This window comes from Xenopus tropicalis, chromosome 2 (assembly GCF_000004195.4).
Source record: "Xenopus tropicalis strain Nigerian chromosome 2, UCB_Xtro_10.0, whole genome shotgun sequence".
Classification (NCBI taxonomy): domain Eukaryota; kingdom Metazoa; phylum Chordata; class Amphibia; order Anura; family Pipidae; genus Xenopus; species Xenopus tropicalis.
The window spans coordinates 154089253-154114046 of NC_030678.2; the positions used below are offsets into that span (position 1 = coordinate 154089253).

General features: G+C 42.7%; 2 protein-coding genes and 1 long non-coding RNA gene across 5 annotated transcripts in view; 1 reads left to right on the plus strand and 2 right to left on the minus strand.

Moving 5' to 3' along the window:
• The window catches only part of LOC105946588, a 44488-nt gene that overhangs the window by 13909 nt on the left and 5785 nt on the right, over positions 1-24794 (plus strand). Inside the window, exons 2-3 of one of the 3 annotated variants that reach the window (XR_004221386.1) lie at positions 21555-21811; positions 21899-22498. This is a non-coding gene — a long non-coding RNA (uncharacterized LOC105946588). Of the gene's footprint in view, positions 1-21215; positions 21812-21898; positions 22499-24794 lie in introns of those variants that run through there. The other 2 variants (XR_004221385.1, XR_004221384.1) reach the window with 2 other exon arrangements.
• On the minus strand, positions 1782-8272 carry LOC733544 (uncharacterized). The gene is made up of 5 exons (NM_001044462.1): positions 8057-8272; positions 5264-5403; positions 4860-4975; positions 3399-3584; positions 1782-1998 (listed from the first exon to the last, which is right to left on the minus strand). Exons 1-5 carry the CDS (start codon positions 8227-8229, stop codon positions 1882-1884), a joined length of 732 nt encoding a protein of 243 aa, NP_001037927.1. The 5' UTR covers positions 8230-8272; the 3' UTR covers positions 1782-1881.
• On the minus strand, positions 12884-22451 carry alox5ap (arachidonate 5-lipoxygenase activating protein). Its single transcript, NM_001032320.1, is given in 5 exon segments — positions 12884-14809; positions 15281-15362; positions 15966-16036; positions 16834-16933; positions 22351-22451. Coding segments are annotated over 5 exon segments (486 nt in total). The 5' UTR covers positions 22421-22451; the 3' UTR covers positions 12884-14646.

Here is a 24794-nt window from a genome sequence, read left to right on the forward strand (position 1 = left end):
GTACAACTACACAGAGCAAAGATCAGCCTAAAAATGAACACTTTTGTGTTTATCAGGCCAATCTCCGCTCCTATGATTGACCCATGGGCCAAATAATCAGATCATGCTAATTTGTCCTGTGTGGCCATGTCAGGTGAGTGTCAGATCTAAGTGTGCCTGGCCCAGTTGAAGTTGCTTTCTTAGCCTACATCAGAACCATTATGCTCTGGGTTCCCTGGGACAGTTTCAGAGCCTTAAGGGATGTGAATAGGGTTCCTAGCAATTGCGTAGCTGAAGCCCATAACTAATGTATATCCTGCTTAATCTACGTCCTTGTCTGGTGAGGCAGGCACAATGGTACTACATTACTGTTGTAATAATCATAAAAATCTTCACCCTTGATACTCTCAAACTCAGCAGTTGCATCAGTGCAAGTGAAATCACAGCTTTGAAGGAGAAATGAAACTATTTAAAGCGGATATTCTCTTCCTGTCGAGATGAAAATGCGCCCAGTCAGTAGAATATTACAATTAATGGGCACATATACCTTAATGTAGAGCAGTTTTGCAATGTAAAGAGTATAATGTAATGGAAATTGCAAAACTGCTCTGATCAGTTTTACATTTAGGTATATGTGCCCTTTAATTGTAAAGCCCTTTAACTGTAATATTCTACGAACTTGGTACATTTTCGTCTCGACAGGAAGAGAATATCAACTTGAAATAGTTTAATTTCCCCTTTAACAGCTTCAAAGCTGTTATTTCACTTGCGCTGATGTAACTGCAGAGTTGAAATTATCAAGGGTGGAGATTTTTATGATTATTACAACAGTAATGTAAGTGCCATTGTGCCTGCCTCACCAGACAGGGACGTAGATTAAGCAGGATATACATTAGTTATGGGCTTCAGCTACGCAAATGCTACGAACTTGGAACCCTATTCACATCCCTTAAGGCTCTGAAACTGTCCCAGGGAACCCAGAGCATCATGGCTCCGATTATTACATGAATATGTAACCAGGGCCAGCTGCTGTTTGGCCTAGGCAAGAGTCTGAGTGAACAAAGGTGAACAACCGCTTTGAGTTACTGAAATGGAAAGAGTCTCCTGTGACTTCCCTGCTTTAAGTTAACTTTTAGTTACAGAATGTCTCATTCCTACTGCCTGGTTGCTAAGGTAAACTTTACCCTAGTAACTTGACAGCTGAACACACAGCTAAATAAAGAACCATGAAAAATAAAAATTGAAGACCAATTGCAAATAGTCTTAAGGTCCCCATACACCTTCAGATTGGCAATGTCGCCAAGCAAGCAGATCTTCTCCCGATATCCCCCACCCTGGGGCCAAATGATCGAATTATAACAACAGGTATAGGCAAAGTCAGTCTGGGGTCCGCATCAACGAGCCGATGCGGTCCCCGATCCAAATAGATTTTTTTAACCTGCCCGATCGATATCTGCCCGATTTCAGGGCAGATATCGGTTAGGGAGGCCTGTCGTTGGTGCCCATACACGGGCTGATTAGCTGCCGAATCGGTCTAAGGGACCAATATCAGCAGCTAGAATCGGCCCGTGTATGGGGACCTTTAGAATATAAATGTCTACATTGACACTGAAAGTTACTGTTAAAGGTTAATCACCCCTTTAAGCATTTGCCATTCTGCTCAGGCCAAAGACAGCATGGCCATTCCATTCAGGATATTATCAGTGTAAATGAGTAAAATAGTCACCCTCTCATTACATTCAAGCCCTAGAACCCCCCCCCCCATCCCCATCCATTGTATTAATAAAGCAAAAAACAAAGCATTTCGAACCTTGGTCTTGTTTACGCGGAACAAATACTTGAAATGTTACAGACATAATAAAACAAAGTGGAAGCAGCTCTCCACACTCGGATAAAACTTAATTAAGAAGATTGCTCCGTCTCAACATCCGACTTTACTCTAGCCTGGGGAACAAAGCCTCTAAAGAACTCTTCCACTTTCTCCTTTTCTTCAGTGGTTTTGTTTTTTAGATGAATAATCTGAATACAAAGAAAAAAAAAAATATAAGCCACTTCCCACTGAGATTGCACCTTTCTGAAAATGTAGCAAGATTAGGAACCCAAAAATGCATAGTAGTATTGCACATTCCCTTCATCCTGGGAATAAGGGACTGTTTGAGAAGGACCGGGGAGCAGTGCTGGGTCAAGCCGACCCACTGCCCAAATGATAGAGACGAGAGATAAGGGATAATCAGGCAATGGGGGGGGGGGGGGGGGGGGGGGGGGCTACCCCCAGATCTGGCCCTGCCGGGAATGAATGTGGGGGTGACTGAAGGGCAATTAGCAACATGGGACCACACAGCAGTCCTGTACAAATACACGCATTATGTACAAAGAAATACAAGGCTTGTACATCAGCTCATCAGTTGTGCTTTAAAGGGATCTGCCCAAACAGTACTTGCGTAATAGAAAAAAATTCTAAGCACCTTTCCCATATGCATTAAAATGTTCTCATGTAAAATTATTACTGAAAGCAGTATTCACTTCAGGAGTCAGAACCAGTCGTGAAGGGAATATAATGATCAAGAGCCAATTGGCTAATAAATCTAAGAAAATGCATTCTGCTACAGGGATAGGATCCCTTATCCGGAAACCCATTATCCAGAAAGTTCCGAATTACAGAAACACCATCTCCCATAGACTCCATTATAAGCAAATCATCCTTTTTCTCTGTAATGATAAAACAGAACCTTGTGCTTGATCCCAAATAAGATATAATTACCCCTTATTGGGGGCAGAACAGTCCTATTGGGTTTATTTAATGGTTAAATGATTCCCTTTTCTCTGTAATAATAAAACAGTACCTGTACTTGATCCCAACTAAGATATAATTACCCCTTATTGGGGGCAGAACAGCCCTATTGGGTTTATTAAATGGTTAAATGATTCCCTTTTCTCTGTAATAATAAAACAGTACCTGTACTTGATCCCAACTAAGATATAATTACCCCTTATTGGGGGCAGAACAGCCCTATTGGGTTTATTTAATGGTTAAAGGATTCCCTTTTCTCTGTAATAATAAAACAGTACCTGTACTTGATCCCAACTAAGATATAATTAATCCTTATTGGAAGCAAAACAAGGCTATTGGGTTTATTCAATATTTAAATGATTTTTAACAGAATTAAGTTATGGAGATCAAAATTACGGAAAGATCCCTTATCCGGAAAACAGGCCCCATACCTGTACATGGCTTTTAAGAACAAGAGGAACAAAAAGGGTAAACAAATACTGCTTTTCATTACTATTATAATTAAAAATACAAAATATTTCTATGGTTTGAGAAAGTTGCTTTATATTACATTATGGGCAGAGATCCCCCTTTAAGACAATAAAAAGTTACAATTGCTCAACAAAAATAGACAAACAGAAAAACTAACCCATCCCTGGATTGGAAACTTCCTTTTGCTGAACCCAAGACAGTATGCAAACTCACAGCCTCCATCACCATTATAATCCAGAGAGAATGTGGTGTTCTTCCAGCATGGAGTTACTGGCTGAGAACCATCAAGAACAGTGAGAGCCGTGTCTGCTGTCAGTTTCACTAGGGGATCCATGAAATCAACCTAAGAGAAATGGAAGGAGTAGACTAGGAGGAAAACATTAGGTACTACACCCAGGGTAACAGGAGAAGAAGGCTGGCCAGGTACACATAGGCTCTACTTATTTACCCAGTTTGGCCACATACATTATGGGCCAGATCCAGTTACTTGGGCACCCTGTGGATCATAATAGTACAGTCAGGCCATTGATTTAGCCCCATATATGGGCCAATAAACAGCAAACTCAGTCCTGAATGGCAGCAGATATTGGCTGGGGGGGGGGGGGGAAGAAAGCCTACCTGATGTGCCATTTTATTTCAGGTATGCAAAACCCTTGTAAATCTTTGTGACTTCCTAATTAGACTGTAGGGTCCATTAATGGTCATTAAAGTGGTACTTAAAGGGGAACTTCTCCCAAACAATTAATGTAAGCTTTTTAAAAAGGAAACAATTTCAAGCAACTTTGTACTATACATAAGTAAAATACATCTTCATGATTTTTAATGTAATACTGTGGTTTGGAACAGATCCCTTAGCCTGGCCCCCTGCTGATCTGTTGACTGTCTTCAGCCTGCATCATCCCAATCCCACAATTCCCTGTACAAGTGATGTCAATAAGAAAATGAACATCACAGTGCAATGCATTGTGGGTTTTGTAGTTCCTGCATGCTGTCTGTAAGCTGTGGAGAAGTTGTTACAATCTGTAACATCAATGTTTTAGTCCCTCCTCCCCTGCCAGGTTTTCAAAGGATGCAGAAAGAGAAGAACTGTTTTGCAGCTGGATTTCAGCTTATAAAATGGTATTTATTCATAATTTTTTGAAGGAACAGATTACAGTGATATGTATATTAGGGGTTTCTGTGTTGTTTGGGGCTCTAACAAATTTTGGTTCGGAAGCCGAAGTTCCCCTTTAATAGAACAGTTTGATACTTAATAGCAATGTTTATGTTCTAATGGCCCAATAGGGCAGGATTTAAAGATCTGAAGTAGAAGCCCCTTGGTAGCCATTTTTTTTATCCAAGGATAAACATGTTTTTATTATAAAATAACTTTAATGAACATGTATCCTTTAATTTACAGTATATTCTGTGCAACCTATGTGTGTGCAATAAAATGGCTTATTACATAGTGTAGTCCGCTTTGGGCCATTGGTTTGAACCCATACTGAGTCTGGTCGGTTTAGCATACTCTTTATAGGGCAGGGGCAGCTTTCCTTATGGGAGTAGCAGTGTGGCATTACACCTAATTCACTGGCCTCCCTGACATTAACTCCACATACGCCAGATACACATGACTTGCCTTTACAGTGTAGTTTTCACACATGACAGATGGCAGGACGGCATTTAATCCTTGTTCCATTTTATACTTAATCCTCGGATTCTTCCCATTGATCATGAGAATGAAATGCCTTAGCACTTGAGGTTAGAAGAGGAAAGTCAGGGTTAGAAGAGGCAGCATTTGTTGGCATTGATGTCAAAGCAAGAATAAAGTCAGCAATCCAGGGGGCAACAAGGTATTTGGGACTTGAAGTCACTCTGCTTTCCAGATAAATCTGCACCAACATTTTGACTTCTTGGCCCAAAAATCCTCATTACTGCAATATACAGAGAATTTTAAAGTGAACTTTCCCTTAAGAGAACACAATTTCAAGAGAATGGGGGGCTGCAGAGATGACCCTGTATGTCTGCTGCACAGGTCAATACCTTTTCCTGGTTTATTTGGCCTTTTTCTCTTTCCTTCATCTGGGATACTCTGACAGGCAGCCACAAGGATGAGGAGGAGGTTTGACAACAATTTCTTCTTTACCTCTGCGCACTCCATCATAGTTTTTGCCTGGAGGATTCTGGGAAAAGTGGGGAAATAAATGGCTATTACAGCAAGCTTTGACATTACAGTAGGGGCAGCCTACTATGCCACCTTCAGCAGAGTTTATCCAGAAGCAGTGGACTGTAAATTCCAATGGGCACTGGTGCAAATTAGCATGTATCTTTTAAAGAAGAAGAAAAAGTAAAACCTAAGTAAGCTTTATCAGTAAGGCCTATATAAATACACCACTAAACACTCACAGTAATGCTGCTCATAGTCCTCTATCAAATGAAACACAGCATTTCTTGCCTTCTATTCTGTACACATGGTTTTCTGTATTCAACTTCCTTCTTTTAGCTCAAACCTTCATGGTATGGGAATGAGTCTGCTCCGGTTTCCCTCAGTACTGCCTCAGTAGTTTCCCTTCTCCTTTCCATCCCCTTGGGGTGAAAGCTAATTTGCTGTTCTGGACACCCCAGAATCACCATAGCAGGGAAACCTGAGACAGTATTTTATGATGGAACCTAAAGAAATGTTTGGCTGTTATAGGGAGCCTGACATGAAAACTTGTCTTAAACAGGCACAACAGAGAGGCAGTAGGTTCTTGCACTTTGGGGGGAGTCCCTCTGCCTCTGCACTCTCAATGCACTGTTCATGAGCAGCTGCTTAGCTTTGTCAGGTGCACCATTTGCCCAGGCTTAGTATCCCATTGCAGCCAATTAGATGTTTATTTTCAATTAGCTGACTGTTAAATCCTGTTGATGTGTTGCTATGACCTACTAGACCAGTACTCTGCACATTATATTATCCCCTTTATGTCTCTAATAGCAGCGTAGTATAAAGTTGGCACACAGGTGGGGGGGGGGGGGGGGGGAGGGCCTGCCGTCAGGTGAGTGGGCAGTTGGGGACTCTTGGGGTAACAGCCCTGGTGGGCCTTGCACAGCCCAGTCTGACCCCAATAGTAAATACAGCCCTGCTGACATTAGAACTGGACATTTTTAAAACTAGTTGGGTAGACACACAGAATAAATAAAGCATGCGGCCAGGGCACGTGCACTGATCAATCCCCCCTATTCTGCATGTTTGAAGCTGATTTGGCCGGGTCAGTCGCACTTCTATGTAGTCTCAGCTCCTACAATCCCTTTGCACACAATGTGTATTTTTATGGCAAACCAGTTTTAACTAGAGACACGGAGCACCAATAAAAGACACACAATAACCACATTTACTACCTGGCTGATAAGTTACACAGCATAACGGTGGGGCTAATTTATTAGGCGGCCATATACACACACACTAATGTATCTGACCTGTCAATGTAAATCTGGCTCCAACACAAAGATGCATGTAGAGAGAGACTACTGAGAAGAACTGTACCAGGCACCTTAGGTAACCTGGCTGGCCACCTCACCCCCCCCCCCATGCTGATTGGGCAAAGGGGCTGAGCTAGGGTGTAGGCACACAAGAGGTACATGACTAGCACCCCCACCATTACACCATAGGAACATGCCTCTTCTGCCTACCTGTAGTTCAAGCCAGCAGTGTAACTTGGTTGCGCCAGTCACCCCTGCAGAAAATCTTGTCTGATGCGACCAGTCCCTCCTTACCTGTCCCCACTCTCCCAGCCCCAAACGCACCTCCCAGTGCCAGTATATTTAAGGTAGGATTGGGGACGGAGAGGGGGGACGAAGGTACAGCAGACCCCATGGTCTGGGCCCCCCTACGACCATGGGGTCTGCTGTATAAATAGTTCTGCTCCTTACCTCTGGAACTCTATCCCTGAATCCCTCCGTAGGGAACACTCACTCACTTTCTTTAAGATAAAACTCAGCTGTTACCTTCTGGAGCACTAAAACATTATTTTGCCCAGTCCTGCGCTTAAGGGCAAATGCCCATACCTGGTGCACTCTTACCTTCCAGTTTGTGCCTGTATGTTACCTAACCACTTAGATTGTAAGCTCTACGGGGCAGGGACCTCCTTCCTACTGTGTCTCATACCTCATGGCACTTATATGTATATATATATATATATATATACATATATGTATTTATTGTATTTATTTATTATATCTCTTGTCCTCCCTGTGTGTAATTTTGTATATTGTAAGATTGTACAGCGCTGCGTACCCTTGTGGCGATTTATAATTAGAGTTATACATACAGACAAACATACGTATGCCACTGGTTCCAGCCCTGCTGCTGGCAGGGGGTTAGGGGAGAGTAATCCAAAATAATCCAAAACAGTATTTCTAATTTCCAGAGATGAAGCTTTCATTGCATTTGCACACCAGTTCCCCTTTAATTACTGATTTTATTTTTATTTCTGAAAACTAACTAGTTGTAAGGAGCTGCTGTCTATGCAAACTTGCCCAGTATCGGAAAATAAAACTAAGTAATATTTATAATTTGTTCATAGATCATCACTGTGGGGAAATATATCAAAGCTGCGCTGCTCGAATTGAAGCAGATATAGTTATTAGCGTAGGGCTGCGCTTGGGGTGTCACAACTCTAATAATACCAAACCATTACTAGCAGGGACTGTAGGAAGAAGTGCAAATACGTAACAACACTGCCCCCTAGCGAGCCCAGTAAGGAACAGCCGCGACATACGCGTTCCAATGATACACACTGTGGGGGACACACAGGGGGGGATACACACCGGGGCTGCGGGAGTCGGGGGGGAACTTACCGGCCAACTGAGTTGGTAAACATGACCCTTCTGCCAGATATAGCGATAAAATCGTCTATCATGAGGCTGATGCTGTTGGAGAGGCAGGTCACGGTGCTTCTGGTGGGAAGATTCTCAGACTGGATCCCAGGCGGGGGGCATCTCAGAAAGTCCTCAATGGCCATGAGGCCCATCTCGAATGTATCGGTCGACTTACCGGCGGCCATTGAAAAGATGGCATTAAAAATACTAATAAAACCAACTAAATAAAAATAGGTTGATTAAAAAAAAAAATAAAAACCCAAACCACCCAAATGAAAGCGAAAAAGAAAAGCCCCCTGCCCCCTAGCTATTGTCTTTAATTGGGAGCTAACATAACCTAATGACCTCCAACCCCACCCACAGAGACTACAAGGGTGGGGAGATTCTAATTAACCCATTAAAGCCTTGTGGGATAGAGCTATATCTACCCCATACCTGTCAGCAAGGGCAGTCAGCTGATTGCTATTAACTCTTCATTGCTTTAATGAGCTAAAATAAAATGTTTTTATTTTAAAAAAATGTATTATGGGTCCAATAAACTGAATTTATGGGAGTGGCTAATGCTTGACTAAAGGGCATTTCAGCCTGCATTTGCCTACAGAGGAACAAAGGACAAAATGCAGCCCATTCATGTGCATGTAAGCATTAAATGCCAGTAGAATGGAACTTGATGTGCCCCCCATGCGTTTGGCGCTTGCATCTGAACAAATACAACTTGATTGGGAAGAATGGGCTGCGGTTCATCCTCGGTTTCCCTTTGGTTGAATGCAGAGTGAATGCTCATATGTAAAAGCCCTAAAAGTGACCATCCATTACTAGATCTGCTCACCTTGCCGTGCCAAATGGGCCTTATCCAATCATTGGGCCTGGGGCTAACAATTAGATCATGCCTAGGGAGCACCATCAGATGGGGATTGCATCAACACCCTTGTCTGATGGAATTTTCAGACCTGTCCCATTGACATTTGGCTAATTTTTGGTGGATTGGCCCTTCAGGGGCCCCTATACACAGGCCAATATGCTGCCAACTATTCTTTAGAGACCAAGTCGGCAGTTTTTATTGGCTTGTGTATGACCAACATACACATGGGCATTTTATAATGCATTCCCATGTGGCGGACATTTTCACATATGTTAATAGGGGCCATTTATTTCTATTGTGACTGAATCATAAAAACACAAACACAATTTTCTAGAATGTTTATTGTCAGGAGCAACAGTCATTTGTACACACGCCATGAAGATCCAACTACAGCCGGCGGTGGCGATTGCCATTGTTGCAGGAAATAATGTGGAAATAAGTTGCATCATAATTTCCTGGCAATGTCACTCTGTTGCGCTCACATGTACTGTGTGAGTCCTTCCTGTTCCCTGTGATACATTTCTGCTGGGGGGGGGGGGGGGTTAGGGTCTCTTTCCTTGTTTATTTCAAGATATTTTGGGGGTTTCTTATTTGGAAAGGGACCATGACCGGCCAGTTTCTTTCTACTCTTGGCTGCTGCCATGTTATGGTTGTGTATGTGTTTGCCAAACCATTTTTGTTTTTTAATCTGACCAACTGCAAAGAAGTATATCAGTGATCCAATGGTCTCCAACCTATAGCAGTACAGTATAGTAGTTTAGTATGGAATTTGCACCCAAGGCAATTCTACTTTCACAGTACCCCCCCAGCCAGTGTCAGACTGGCCCACTAGGATACCAGGAAAAGTCCCGCTGGGCCCTGATGTCAGTGGCCCCCCTGCTCACCCAGCCATTTTCCATGTATGCCTGTACCACAGTCACTCCTCATTTCTATTTGAGAACAAATGAAAGAAATAGAAGGAGAGATAGATAATAATAATAATATGTACAGAGAAGTGATTAAGAGAATAAAGAATGTGAGTGAAGAGAGAAGGAAAAATACTTTGGAGACTGGGCCCACAGCCTAAGGTTTTCTTGGGGCTAGCCATTTTTTTCATTTCCCAGGGTGCCACAGCCATGTGACCTGTGCTCTGATAAACTTCAGTCACACTTTACTGCTGAGCTGCAAGTTGGAGTGATATCCCCCCCTCCCAGCAGCTGATCAGCAGAACAATGGGAAGGGAGCAAGATAGCAGCTCCCAGTAGGTATCAGAATAGCACTCAATAGTAAGTAATCCAAGTCTGGCTTGGGACTCCTCCAGTTATATGGGAGTAGGTACAATATGTTACCTGAGCAGTTCTAATGTGTAACGCTGGCTACTGAAATTGTTGCTTTTGTTGATGGACAAATTGTACTTTTAAATGATCGTTTCAGGATAAACTTGGTCCTAATATAACGAAAAGATCTTTTAAAAATTTCAACGTGTATGGCCAGTGTGTGCCAGTAGTAATGATCTCGAGTCAAAATCTCTCTGAAAGGTTTCATAGCAATAGTTTCCATGACAGCCAACTCCATGCCATAGACATTGTTGCTATGGCAACTGTCATCATAGTACTGGTACCTGGCAGCTATTATAATAGGCACCAGAGCAGCTTTTTTTGATAGTAGAATAATGGCAACAGAATTCAAAGAATTCCGAAATGTTTGTAGCCTTTGCACAAATTTTTTGTGGAAATTTAACGAAAACCATGAAAAACTTGTGGAATTAAAACAAACTTTTCCCATACATTCTGTAATGTTCTATAAGTTAAAAAAAAGTTAGAAGAGATACGAAATTATCTCAAAATTGTTTCGTAAATAGGCCCCTATCTGCTATCCAGCTACAGGCAATAGCCCAGTTAAGGGGTTATGTAAGCCGGACTCTCCCACACCTCGTTGCCGGTTAGTCTTTTGTTGGGACCAGGCCGTCCAAGTTGGTCGTCCATCTTTAATCCTTGTTTAAAGATGATAATTTTAAAGCAATATGTTTTATACATCGCATAGGCTCCTCACAACCAGTTTAACTAGCAATTCAGACACCAACAAGGGGAAGGCAAAGGAGGCACCTCAGCGTTTTGATGCATGTGGGGGGGGGGGGGGGGGGGGCTCTTGCATTGACCAGAATCCCCAGATTTCCAGTATGGGCCTGGTTCAGTCCACCCCCCCAGTTGGCAAGGATCAGCAGCCAGAGTAGGCATCAGGTTTAACTGCAAAACTGCAGTTTGTTTAACAAAAAATCTACAGAAATACAGTGGTGTGAAAAACTATTTGCCCCCTTCCTGATTTCTTATTCTTTTGCATGTTTGTCACACAAAATGTTTCTGATCATCAAACACATTTAACTATTAGTCAAAGATAACACAAGTAAACACAAAATGCAGTTTTTAAATGAGGGTTTTTATTATTTAGGGAGAAAAAAAATCCAAACCTACATGGCCCTGTGTGAAAAAGTAATTGCCCCCTGAACCTAATAACTGGTTGGGCCACCCTTAGCAGCAATAACTGCAATCAAGCGTTTGCGATAACTTGCAACGAGTCTTTTACAGCGCTCTGGAGGAATTTTGGCCCACTCATCTTTGCAGAATTGTTGTAATTCAGCTTTATTTGAGGGTTTTCTAGCATGAACCGCCTTTTTAAGGTCATGCCACAACATCTCAATAGGATTCAGGTCAGGACTTTGACTAGGCCACTCCAAAGTCTTCATTTTGTTTTTCTTCAGCCATTCAGAGGTGGATTTGCTGGTGTGTTTTGGGTCATTGTCCTGCTGCAGCACCCAAGATCGCTTCAGCTTGAGTTGACAAACAGATGGCCGGACATTCTCCTTCAGGATTTTTTGGTAGACAGTAGAATTCATGGTTCCATCTATCACAGCAAGCCTTCCAGGTCCGGAAGCAGCAAAACAACCCCAGACCATCACACTACCACCACCATATTTTACTGTTGGTATGATGTTCTTTTTCTGAAATGCTGTGTTACTTTTACGCCAGATGTAACGGGACACGCACCTTCCAAAAAGTTCAACTTTTGTCTCGTCGGTCCACAAGGTATTTTCTCAAAAGTCTTGGCAATCATTGAGATGTTTTTTAGCAAAATTGAGACAAGCCATAATGTTCTTTTTGCTTAAAAGTGGTTTGCGCCTTGGAAATCTGCCATGCAGGCCGTTTTTGCCCAGTCTCTTTCTTATGGTGGAGTCATGAACACTGACCTTAATTTAGGCAAGTGAGGCCTGCAGTTCTTTAGATGTTGTCCTGGGGTCTTTTGTGGCCTCTCGGATGAGTTGTCTCTGCGCTCTTGGGGTAATTTTGGTCGGCCGGCCACTCCTGGGAAGGTTCACCACTGTTCCATGTTTTTGCCATTTGTGGATAATGGCTCTCACTGTGGTTCGTTGGAGTCCCAAAGCTTTAGAAATGGCTTTATAACCTTTACCAGACTGATAGATCTCAATTACTTTTGTTCTCATTTGTTCCTCAATTTCTTTGGATCTTGGCATGATGTCTAGCTTTTGAGGTGCTTTTGGGCTACTTCTCTGTGTCAGGTAGCTCCTATTTAAGTGATTTCTTGATTGAAACAGGTGTGGCAGTAATCAGGCCTGGGGGTGACTACAGAAATTGATATTGAAATTGAAAATTGAAATTGATAAACCACAGTTAAGTTATTTTTTAACAAGGGGGGCAATCACTTTTTCACACAGGGCCATGTAGATTTGGAGTTTTTTTTCTACCTTAATAACGTAAACCTTCATTTTAAAACTGCATTTTGTGTTCAATTATGTTATCTTTGACTAATAGTTAACGGTTTTTGATGAGCAGAAACATTTTGTGTGACAAACATGCAAAAGAATAAGAAATCAGGAAGGGGGCAAATAGTTTTTCACACCACTGTAAATAATCACAAGGCACACAACAGGCTAGTATACAAAGGAGTGATACATTACAAGTAAAAGAGGTTGTTTTATTTGCATTATTTCTTGTCTTTCCTGCTGCGAGTTAATTGGTTCCCATGTGTCAATATCTATAAACAGAAAATTTTAGCACTTCCATCTTTATAAGATCAATACATTACATTACATTACATTTATTTATAAAGCGCCAACATATTCCGCAGCGCTGTACAATAAGTGGGTTACATATATTGGACATACAGAGTAACATATAAAGCAATCAATAACCGATACAAGAGGGGAAGAGAGCCCTGCCCAAAAGAGCTTACAATCTACAAGGAGAAAGGGTTGAGACACAAGGTGTGGGAATGGGCATGACCAGAGTTGTGAGAGGTGGGGCACAGGGTATTGCTAAACTAGATTAGGGTAAGCTTCTCTAAATAAATGTGTTTTTAGAGATCTCTTGAAGGCAGAGAGATTGGGAGAAAGTCTGACAGATTGTGGGAGCGAATTCCAGAGAAGGGGGGCAGCCCTTGCAAAGCCTTGAATGCGAGTGTGTGAGGAGGGAATGAGAGAGGAGTTGGGGAGCAGGTCAGTAGGGAGTGTAACAAGCGGGTTGGATGGTACCTAGAGATGAGTTCAGAGATGTAGGGTGGGGCAGAGTTATGGACTGCTTTAAATGTGAGAGTCAGGAGTTTGAATTTTATCCTGGATGGTAGGGGAAGCCAGTGCAGGGATTGGCAGAGCGGCATGGCAGAGGAGGAGCGGTTGGAGAGGTGTATGAGCCTGGCAGCAGTATTCATTATGGACTGGAGAGGGGACAGTCTTTGGAGGGGAAGGCCAATTAATAGTGAGTTACAGTAGTCCAGGCGAGATATTATAAGAGAGTGAATAAGAATTTTGGCAGCATCTTGGGTGATAAATGATCGGATTTTGGAGATATTTCTTAGGTGAAAGTGACATGATTTGATAAGTGATTGGATATGAGGAGTGAAGGACAGGGCAGAATCAAGGATAACCCCAAGGCACCGGGCCTGGGAAGATGGGGTGATGGTAGAATTGTTAACCGTTATAGATACCTCGGGAACAATGTGGGCGTTGGATGGGGGGAAGAGAACCAGTTCAGTTTTAGAGAGGTCTAATTTGTATAAGAACTTTTCCTGCATTTAGTGAATTAACCCCCTTGTTAAAGGGAAAATACATTTAATTAAATTGTCTAAAATAAGGGTCACTTATTTTTTTTCTGTATACCGTCACTTTTATTTATTCTACACTGTGGCCCAAATATCTGATTCAGTCACAAGGTTGGGGGCCAAATGCTTTTTACACAGTCAGGGTCACAATCAGTGAGCCACCGGGTGCCCATCCCCACTGGGTGTCTAGATTGCTGTAAATGAAGCAAAATTAAATAGGGGGTACTGAGGTCATGTTTAGTCATGGCTGGGGTGGGGCAAGATGGGCACATGGGGCTCCATGCGTCCAGAAGCAGTTTCCTATAAAAGTGGGTCCGACTACTGTTGCACTGGTGCAATGTACATGGGCTTCTTATTGTTTGTAAAGCTTTTCAAAGGCACAAAATAATGATTATGGCATCGGTTTCCAAACTGTGGGGCTGGCACCCCAAGGGGCCAAAAGCAGTAAATGGGATGGGGGGGGCAGCCAAAAAGCCAGTTAGGGAGTGCTTGATTGTACATTTTCTTGGATATACCTGGAACTACAAGACTAAGTAGTTATAGTCTAAGGTAGAACCAATGAAATTGTGGACCACAAAAACATGGCCTGAACCCATATAGACCAAATACGTAAGGATTATGGGATAAGAAGTAATGGTGAGATAACACTGCTCATTGTTTTCAGGTATGTTTCAATGCTGCTTCCAAAAACTAAAATAAGGTAATAGTTCAGGACGCCAGCCACCGACATAGCAAACAGGAAAAAGATGATGCGTTTTCCAAAAATATACCCAGGGGTGCTGAAAATAAACAAACACAGAGGTTAGATAAGATATATACAGGATACTAACAAAATAATGAACATTTCCCCCTTAACTTTTAGCAAACTACAACATATAGTAACCGTATACATATTTGGCCAAGAGCATGGGACAAATTTCTTCATCACTTCTTCACAAAGCTTGAACCCTTCCTTTGTTGAGAATGGGGCAATACCCCCCTAGAGCATAAACTGTGGGGTTGGTCTCCCAGGGGGAGGTGGTACCAATGGCAGGGGGGTTCAGCCTGAAGGGCAGTTAGGGTGAATTGTGAAGAATGGGCAATTGCTCTCTTAGATACACCTGGAAGCCCAGATTACGAGTCAGTTATGGTGAGACCAGGACAGAAAACTTCTATTCCTCTATCTGGTTGGTGTATTGGTGTATTACCCTCTACCACCGCTCCCCCACTTCCCTTTGGTGGCAACTGTGAACTGTCGTTATTTTGCGTACCTCTGTGTCTTTTCTCCCAGATATCCAACAAAGTACTTCTGTCTGACAAATAAATACATGAGGCCAGCAAAGGCAGCAGGTGCTAATAAAAAAGGAAGAAAAAGGAAATTGACTGACGTTTTACTGACTGACCTATGACAATTAAACTCGCTTCCAAGGGAAACCAAAAGGAAACTGTAGTTTTCATATGTAGTCCCCACTGAGGGCACTGTGGCACTCACATAAACACTTGTACTGTAGGCTTTAATGTCCAATTGCTGAAGCTGCTCCCTAAGGGTGAAGACACATGGAGCTACTAGAAGCAGCTACTTGTTACGGCTACAAGTGACAAGAAGCTGCTACTTTGTAGATTTGTATTTCTTCCCCTAAGGGCCACGACACACAAGGAGATTAGTTGCGCCGCGACAAATCTCCGTTGTTGCGGGCGACTAATCTCCCCACAATGCCATCCCACCGGCTGGAATTTAAATCGCCGGTGGGATGGCATACGCGGCGCCGTGATTTGCCGAAGTCGCTGAAGTTGACTTTAGAGGAAACCATCTAAAAGGAAATAAGTACAGAAAATTTGATGGAACAGTAGTACTAGACAACCGTTATATTACCTACAGTTATTTATTTTAATGAGTGCAACTATAGGCCAAGGCTTGCACACCCCTGATATATAGTAGCAAAAGCAATATCTTACCTTGACTACAGAGCAATCCCGCACACCACAGCACAGCTAGAAAGGTTGGATATGCATCAATACAGTTTTGGCTGAAAAAAAGACATAAAAAATTAGAACCCTGATGCCTTCTTTTTTTTTTACAAAATTGTAAAATGAGTAAATTTTATGCCACAATCCCTCAGCCGTTTCACTATATATATATATATATATACTGCATACTATACAGCCTCAGAATGAGTCTGTTTTCTAGCTGCCAACACTGGTTCCCTGGTAGCATTTTGAATCTCATGCTGGAGAAAGGTAGAACTGAAAATGAAGAGCATAAAAAAGAAAGATTTCACTAAAGAGTGATGTCATTTAGATGCAAGACATAGTGACCTATGACATCAGACATGTAACCAATATTAATCACTTTCTACTGACAGTAAGACATTACTCATTAGCCAATATATATTTTCAGTGGTCTCTTGGATTTCAGAACTTGTAACATCTCTTTGTATAGCACTCGTGCTGATTTGTTACTACAAACACAACAGAAAGCAGCACACCACACAAGACTAGATTTGTTTACGTCTCAGACACTGGTTTTGTTGCACAACAAGCTGCAACTCTGAAGCAACTGGTATAACAAACAGACAGAATGAGATTGCAGACACCTACTTACTGGCCTGTGGCATTTGGATTCCAAAGTGGGAGTTGCCTATGCTGGAATAGGCATGGCCATTAAAATCAGCTACATTTTTGGCCGTGCGTGATCCAAATTGTACAGTTTTATTTTGCACAAACTTCCACCTTTTTGGAGCCATTTTAACTACTTCCTGAAATGTAATAGTACAATGACCCTAATAGTACAATGACCTGCTTATCAGTCATTTTTTGCACTCACTTTGCCGTATACACTTTCTCAAATGCTGGGGAGCCGGTCCTCTGGAAACTCCTGGATTGCTGACTCTTGGATTCATTCTCCACTTTGAATGCAAATGAAACTACAACATAAAGAGAACACTTTGTTGAACACTTTTATGCACATCCCCCTATACGGGTTACACCTGATATAACTTCCCATTACAAAACCCATTGTTGGATGATGATACAAATCTAAGATTGTGCTTTGATGTGCTTAGCTCCCAATCTAACCCCCAGAACAAATGTGCAGGGACAAGGCTGCTACGCTGCTACCCTGAAGTGGGTCAGTACCATCACCTGTTCCCAACTGCCACCATGCGGATAATCTTGATTTCCTTTAATTCACAAATGATGTTTTGCTGCACTGTGAGAGGGAAGGACATGCACACCTTGGCCCTACTAACTCATCCTCTAGAGGTAGATATACATACAATGTTGCACTAGTGGGGTGGGTGGGAAAAACCCAGTGCAGTTACCCGATATTGGTGGCTCTCCTCTGCTGCTATCATTTTTATCCATGACAGACAGTAAATGTCCTTGGGCCAAGGACTTTACACACAGAGAGGCCCCGGCTCAACAGAACTCAGTAGAACTCAATAGAAATTGTGTGGTAGGATGGACAAGAATAAGGAATATATTGTGCAATGCAGACAGATGAAAACAATAGAGTGTAAAGGATATATTTATTATTAGTGATTATAAATGTTATTACTCAAGCAGCTTGTCAGCCTACAGGCCATGAAACTCTTTGTTGACTTCTAATATCTCTGTAGTTTCAATAGCAGGAGTGTTATTTCTTACAGTACATTTCAGTGAGTCATGTGACAAAAGTGACATCATTAATTTTTGTTAAAAATGGATGACATCACTAATGTCACTTACAAGTTAACAATGGCTTTTCTGTAACCAAATCTACTACTTTGGAATTCGACCAACCCCCCGAACCCTTCCTGATATGTAAATCAAGTTACTGAAGGGTTAAAAAGAACCTCGCGTGCAGTGAAAAATTTTCAACTTCCGTGTTAAGTGACAAAAAAGTCATCATTTTAAGGATTTGGATTTTGGTTCGGCCAGGACCATGGATTCGCCCGAATCCCAATTCTGCTGAATAAGGCCGAATCTTGGCCTAATCCCAAACCGAATCCTGGATTCGGTGCATCCCTACTTTTTTGCATTACAGAGAATTTACTGTCTTAGAGGTAGAATTCTTGGATCTCCAGGTACTGTTTCAGCTTCAGGAAGACACCAGAAATGGTTGGTTGATCTATTACTGTGCAACTGTGGCCCAAATAGCTGAATTGCAGGCAACTTGCCCCTGTACAAATTGCTACAGTCCACACAATATTGTATAGAGTATAAAGGCCACGTCACGGGCCTGTCTGATGCAATACTTATGTATCTTGGTGTATGTATCTTGCTCAAGATTTAGGGGGTCCTGAAGTTATTTTGCTGTAGGTCTCAAGGCCTTTATTATTGTGTAAAAATATTATCTTAAGTTGCTACAATACCAAAATAACTAGAAAAGCTATCTCTTCTATAGATAACTAGGAGAAAAATTAAGCATTTACCTAAATCTGCCCCTAACTTGTCTTCAGGCAGGGCCCCCGGTATCTACTGTTTTAGGTTCCCCCAAGAGGGGCAAACCCCACAGTATTGGAACCTCTGCCCTTTGTCAATCCCTGCTTCCTGCAAAAGGGATCATTTTGCTGTATCTTAAAACCTGTATGAAGAAATAGCAGCACGAGGAAGTTGTGGTGGAAAGTTCTTTTCTAAACTTCAATTTAATATTCTGATGTTTTCTGCAAAATAGTTTCCTTTGAAAGAGATAAGGATCAACTATTTAGAGCCAGAGTCCTAACCACAAAAAGAGAAGGAAGTCCTGGTGTAACAGACACAGCTAGCCTCGCAGCCACAGCCACCTTATGCTCTGAAAGCCTATACAGATTTACTAATAAACAGTATATTTTTGCTAGATTACTTATCGACTAAACAATCGATACCCATAGTACAAAAATGTCCATAAACGGTACAAAAATCGAATAAAGACTATATTGATGTGTATGGCCAGCTTTAGTTGAGGCAGCTCCTAGAACGTGATATTTGCTAAAGAAATACATACAAAGACAGATACTGGGTCCTAAGGGCTCTGTCACACAGGGAGATTAGTCGCCCGCATCAAATCTCCCTGTTCGCGGGCGACTAATCTCCCCGAAATGCCATTCCACCGGCGGCACGATTTCAGTGAAATCGCGGAAGTTTCCTCTCAAGGCAACTTCTGCAATTTCACTGAAATCGCACCGCCGCGTATGCCATCCCACCGGCGATTTACATTTTCGCCGGTGGGATGGCATTTCGGGGAGATTAGTCGCCGGCGACCAGGGAGATTTGTCTCGGGCGACTAATCTCCCCGTGTGCCAGAGCCCTAAATGTGACTTTTCCTAATCCATAGACAAATAAACCTCCCTGCATGTTATCTAATCAAACTAACAGATTTGGTCGGGCAGCTTGGCTGGCTGGTTTTGAGAGACCTCCCAGTGAACCTGTTGGTACACAGATGATCTGCCCTGTTTGGAAATTTCAAGCAATGTTGGAGGGCATATAGTGCACCAGCAGAAGAGCTGACACTCCTCTTTACATCCAGCAGTTCCAGTTGTTGGCCCAAGCTAAGGCTAATGTCCCTTAAAATTTCCTCCTGCATGCAACTTTGCACGACTTCAGAAAGCAGAAGCGATGTGTAGGCCTTTCCACCAGTGTCTCCTATTATTGCCAGTGAAAAGGCATTTGGTCACCTATGATAGTAGAGATCTATCACGGGCGATTGACGCATTCGTTGGGACATTAGCCTAATGGAACACTGAAAGGTGGCCACTCACATGTATGACCACTAGCATGCTATGTATCAGCTGGGCCAGTGGGTGGGTTTGTTGAATACATCAGATCATCAAGTGTATGGCTATGTTTATTCCAATATCAGTTAGCAGAGGACAGCACCATTTCCTGCACTAACAACTCATCAGGGCCCTCTGAAAAATTCATTAAAAGTCTGAATTATCAGAAAAACCCAACATGGCACAAGATATTGGTGGCTGAATCAAAGAAATTTGTGCTAATTTGGTGACCTGGACAAACGTGCAGATTTTTGGTCAGCAAGCAAAGATGTCCAAACTGTCACTGTCACTAAATCCCAGATTTAGCAGAACCCCCAGCCTTATTGCATGATTCTGATTCAGCCATATCTTCCTGGCTGCACCCTAAAAATAATGTGACTTTACACCTCCGGACAATGAAGCATGATGGCTTTTTTTTGTTTTACTAATTTGCAAATGCAAATTAATGATCGGAATTTGATCTAATCTTTTGTGGATCTTTTGCAAACCCTGTGTCATGATTTGCATGATTAGTAGGGAAGGGCAGTGTCCTCCAAAAGCAAGGTACTGCAGCACTCCAGGATTAGTATAACCATATTTATTTTTACAAAGGCATCTTCACAGTATCCTAAAAGGTTGGGTTTTACTTAACTTAAGGTGGCCATACACGTACAGATCCGCTTGCCTGGCGAGGTTGCCAAGCGAGTGGATCTTCTCCCAATATCCCCACCTACAGGTGGGCAATATCAGGGGGAATTTAGGCTAGTTCGAATTATAACGACTGTTAAGGGCGCAGTCGGTTTGGGGACCACATCAACGAGCCGATGCGGTCCCCGTTCCGACTGAATTTTTTAACCTGCCCAATCCATATCCGGCCAATTTCAGACCAGATATCGGTCAGGTAGGCCAGTCGTTGCTGCCAAATCGGTCCAAGGGACCAATATCGGCAGCTACAATCGGCCTGTGTATGGGGACCTTAAGGCTGCTGCAGTATAAAGGAGGGTCAGCACAGAAAGAGGACTGAAGACTGGCTTTGATGTGTATGTTTCCATACTCTGACCATTCTTTGGTGGCACCACCACATGTAACCTCTGCTTCTCTTTGTGATGTTCCCTGGTGTGATCTCCTTAACTTAGTGATCCCCAACCAGTGGCACAGAGGCAACATGTTGCTCACCAACTGCTTGGATGTTGCTCCCAGTGGCCTCAAAGCAGGTTCTTATTTTTGAATTCTTGTCTTGGAGGCAGGTTTAGGTTGCATAAAAACCATCTGTACTGCCAAACAGAGCCTCCTGTAGGCTGCCAGTCCATATAAAATCTACTAAATAGTCCATGACAGCCCGTATTTGGCACCACAGGATTTTTTTTTATGTTTAAGTAAAAAAGGTTGGGGACCTCAAAAGATAAAGTTCCGTTTGAATCTTAGGGCTGTGACACACGGGGAGATTAGTCGCCGCGCAACAAATCTTCCTTGCCGCGGGCGACTAATCTCCCCGAAATGCCATCCCACCGGCTAGAGTGTAATGTAATGTAGAATGTAATCTCCCTGTGTGTCACAGCCCTTATTGTTAGTCACACACAGACCATGCATTAACAGCTAATCAATAGGATCTTAAGAAGAATGCTAGATGTCACACAAAAAGAAAAATAAATAGTCAGGAACTGTGAGATTTTGCAAGAATGATGTTACTCTGGAAGCATGAGAGCCCTGATAGAGATGCAACTCATATTGCGTGATGCTTGGCTGAACTTTTATTCCTGCATCTGAGTGAGCTTAGCCACCATGTACCATCAGCATAAAGATAATGAAACAGAATTCCTGCTTTCTCTTGCAGAATGTTTGTTATGAGTGCTGCTGTGCTCGGCCACCTTTTATCCGCTCTCTGAACAAAGCCCCACCGTCTCCAATGGAACTTTGGATAATGAATATTCATTTCCTGCTTCCAGGAGCCCTGCCAGAATTCGACTGGTATTGTCAATGAAAAATATTGTAAATTGCAGAAGTGGGAGGAAAAAGTCAATTTGAACACAAGGCAATAAAGAAAAGGATGCAAGTGGGGCACTTTGGGGCAAGGACTAACATAAATGGAAGGTACAAGCATATTCATCTCCTTTATTCATAGGATACAGTTGGCAAACTGAGAACAAAACAATATTTATTTTTCTTTCCTCTTATCAGGTTTAAAATGACAGAGGAGGAGCCTGGGACCCCAACCTGTATCCGTCCTAGCTTCACCAGGAAAGTCTTTATTACTTAGTAAGATGTTCAGTTGCCCATTCTTTTACATATCCATTACACTTTGACTTTACAATGTTTTTTTCTTATGGGACCTCCCTAGTGCTGAGAGCCCTGGATATATAATTGCTCTGGTAATGTCATATATGCTCACTTGCAATCAGAGGCGTAACTCCCAGGGAAGCAGGGGTCGGTGGGAGACCTGCATTGCCGCAGATAAAATCCACTGAAGCCCAATGAGCACTGTAACAGGGCTCCCAGCTTGAGGCATGGGAAGGTAGGGGGTTCAGTGCAAATTTGCCCTGGGGCTTATATGCCTTTAGTTACACCACAGTTTGAACAGAAGTTTTTACTATTGCCCTTCCCACCCCCATTAATGAATAATATTCGCTTACCATTCTGGATGACACTTATCAAGGTGACAATCGCCAGCAGAACAATATTCTCCACAATCTCAGGGTCCATCTTTATAGGGGTAAGAGCAGCAGCTGTCTCTCGAGAAGGTCTCAGTGCAAATATTCCCTGTGCGACTGTACAGACTCTTTCATAATGTGCAAAAACGGGAAGTGCCCCTCCTCCTTCAACACAATTATTATAGGCTGGGGCAGTTTGGGCAGAACCTTTGTTCTTTATTAAAATTCTCCAGAAATGTATGATGTATGAGTTAATATAAAATAATTAAAATTATAACATTACTGTAATTTGCTATCTCCTATCTAGATTGTAAGATCTACGGGACAGGGACCTCCATCCTCTTGTGTCTTTGTCTCTTATCTTATTACAATTGTATCTTTTATTTATTTGTGTTTATTGTAATACTTTGTATTTATCTATTTTAATACCCCTGTTTATATTAATGTATTCTACTGTACAACGCTGCGTACATAAGTAGCGCTTTATAAATATACATATACATACATACATACATCTCAACCCGAAGTTACCTAAATGAATCAATATAATAATAAGGAGGATGTTGTGGCTGAGACCTCCCCCCCCCACCACTCCAGCAGCTTGAAATGATGATCTATTGGTCTGAAAGAAACCGCCGGTGGGACGTATATCAAACACCTATTGACTAAAATGGGTGACTAATGGACAAATAAAACGGGTTTGGGGATTTTGTTTTTTATTTCAAACCTTTGGTCAGGTCCCCCCATTAAGGCCTGTGACAGACAGGGAGATTAGTCGCCACACAACAAATCTCCCTTGTCGCGGGCGACTAATCTCCCTGAAATGCCATCCCACTGACGAGAATGTAAATCGCCAGTGGGATGGCATACTTAGCGTGGCGATTTGCGGAATTCGCAGAAGTCGCCTTGAGAGGAAACTTCTGCGACTTTGGCAGATCGCAGCGCCGTGTATGCCATCCCACTGGCGATTTACATTCTAGCCGGTGGGATGGCATTTCGGGGAGACTTGTCGCACAGCAACTAATCTCCCCGTCAGTCACAGCCCTAAGCTGGTGATACACCTTGAGATTCATCTGTTGGGGAGGTCACCAAAAGAGTGGATCTCCACCTAATTTGGCCACCTATGTGCTGGACGGTATCAGAATGATCTGACTGTTGGCCCAGTGGCCACAGCGGAATCATCTCATCAATGGGCCAGGGGCCAGCGATTTGATCATACCATAGGCAATCTTCCCTCTAGTTTCTTTTCAGCCCTGCACACTGTAAGCTTGTGTGGGCATTTTCAAAAACTGTGCACTCAGGTCAGAATAAATACAAATTTCTTTGTTCACTACACAATTTGTTGGGTGCACTGTCCTCAAACTGTGTGTGTGCACATACAGTCGCACAGAGGGAACACTGAGTGCGGCCTATGGAGACCACATCAATGCACTCGTCTCCCAATGGGGTTTCCAAACCTATCTAATTAATGATAAGTTCATTTTTGTGCCAGGCATGGATTTGCTGCAAAATTTCCGCATTTTACCATTGCCAAATTTTCTGCAAAACTGCAAAAACTTGCTGCAACAAAAGTTTGCAGTGTGAGGAAAATGTAATGGTCGCATCAAAAATAAATTGCAGTTGTGCTGAAAAAAGATGTGAGGTAGCAGCACTTTGTGAATTTTTTGCCTATTTGCTAATTTTTCAGCAGTTTTGTTAACTTTTTCGGCAAAGCAAAACAGGGCAGATTCTCTGTCACTACACCCCAACTCTTTTGTCTCTTTGGCTTACAGGAAAATAAGGTAACTTAGGGACCTTAAGGGCGAGGGTACACGAGGAGATTAGTCGCTCCAAGACAAATCTCTGTTGTCACGGGCATCTAATCTCCCCGCTTGCCGAAGTTGCCTTGAGAGGAAACTTCAGGAAACGAATTGATGCGTATGCCATCCCACCGGCGATTTAGGGCTCTGGCACACGGGGAGATTAGTCGCCCGCGACAAATCTCCCTTGTCATGGGCGACTAATCTCCCCGAGTTGCCATGACCCGCCATCCCACTGGCAAAATGTAAGTCACCGGCGGGATGGCACACACGGCGGCGCGATTTCCCGAAAGCGCTGAAAAAGCCTCGCGAGTTTCCCCGTGTGCCAGAGCCCTTACATTCTAGCCAGTGGGATGGCATTGTGGGGAGATTAGTCGCCCGCGACAATGAAGATTTGTTGTGTGGACTAATCTCCCCGTGTGTCACAGCCCTAAATCAACAGACAATAGACTACAGCTCTGGAACAGAGACACTTTTCTAGTTAGTTCTGTAGATTTACACAAGGGGTTAAAGTGAAAGTGATCATGCCCTGGGGTGCAGCCCCCTGAGGTAAATCATTGCCATAGAGATGCATTAGTTTTATTTGTTGGTACAGGAGCGCCCAGGAAGTTTGGGGGGGCACTTTCT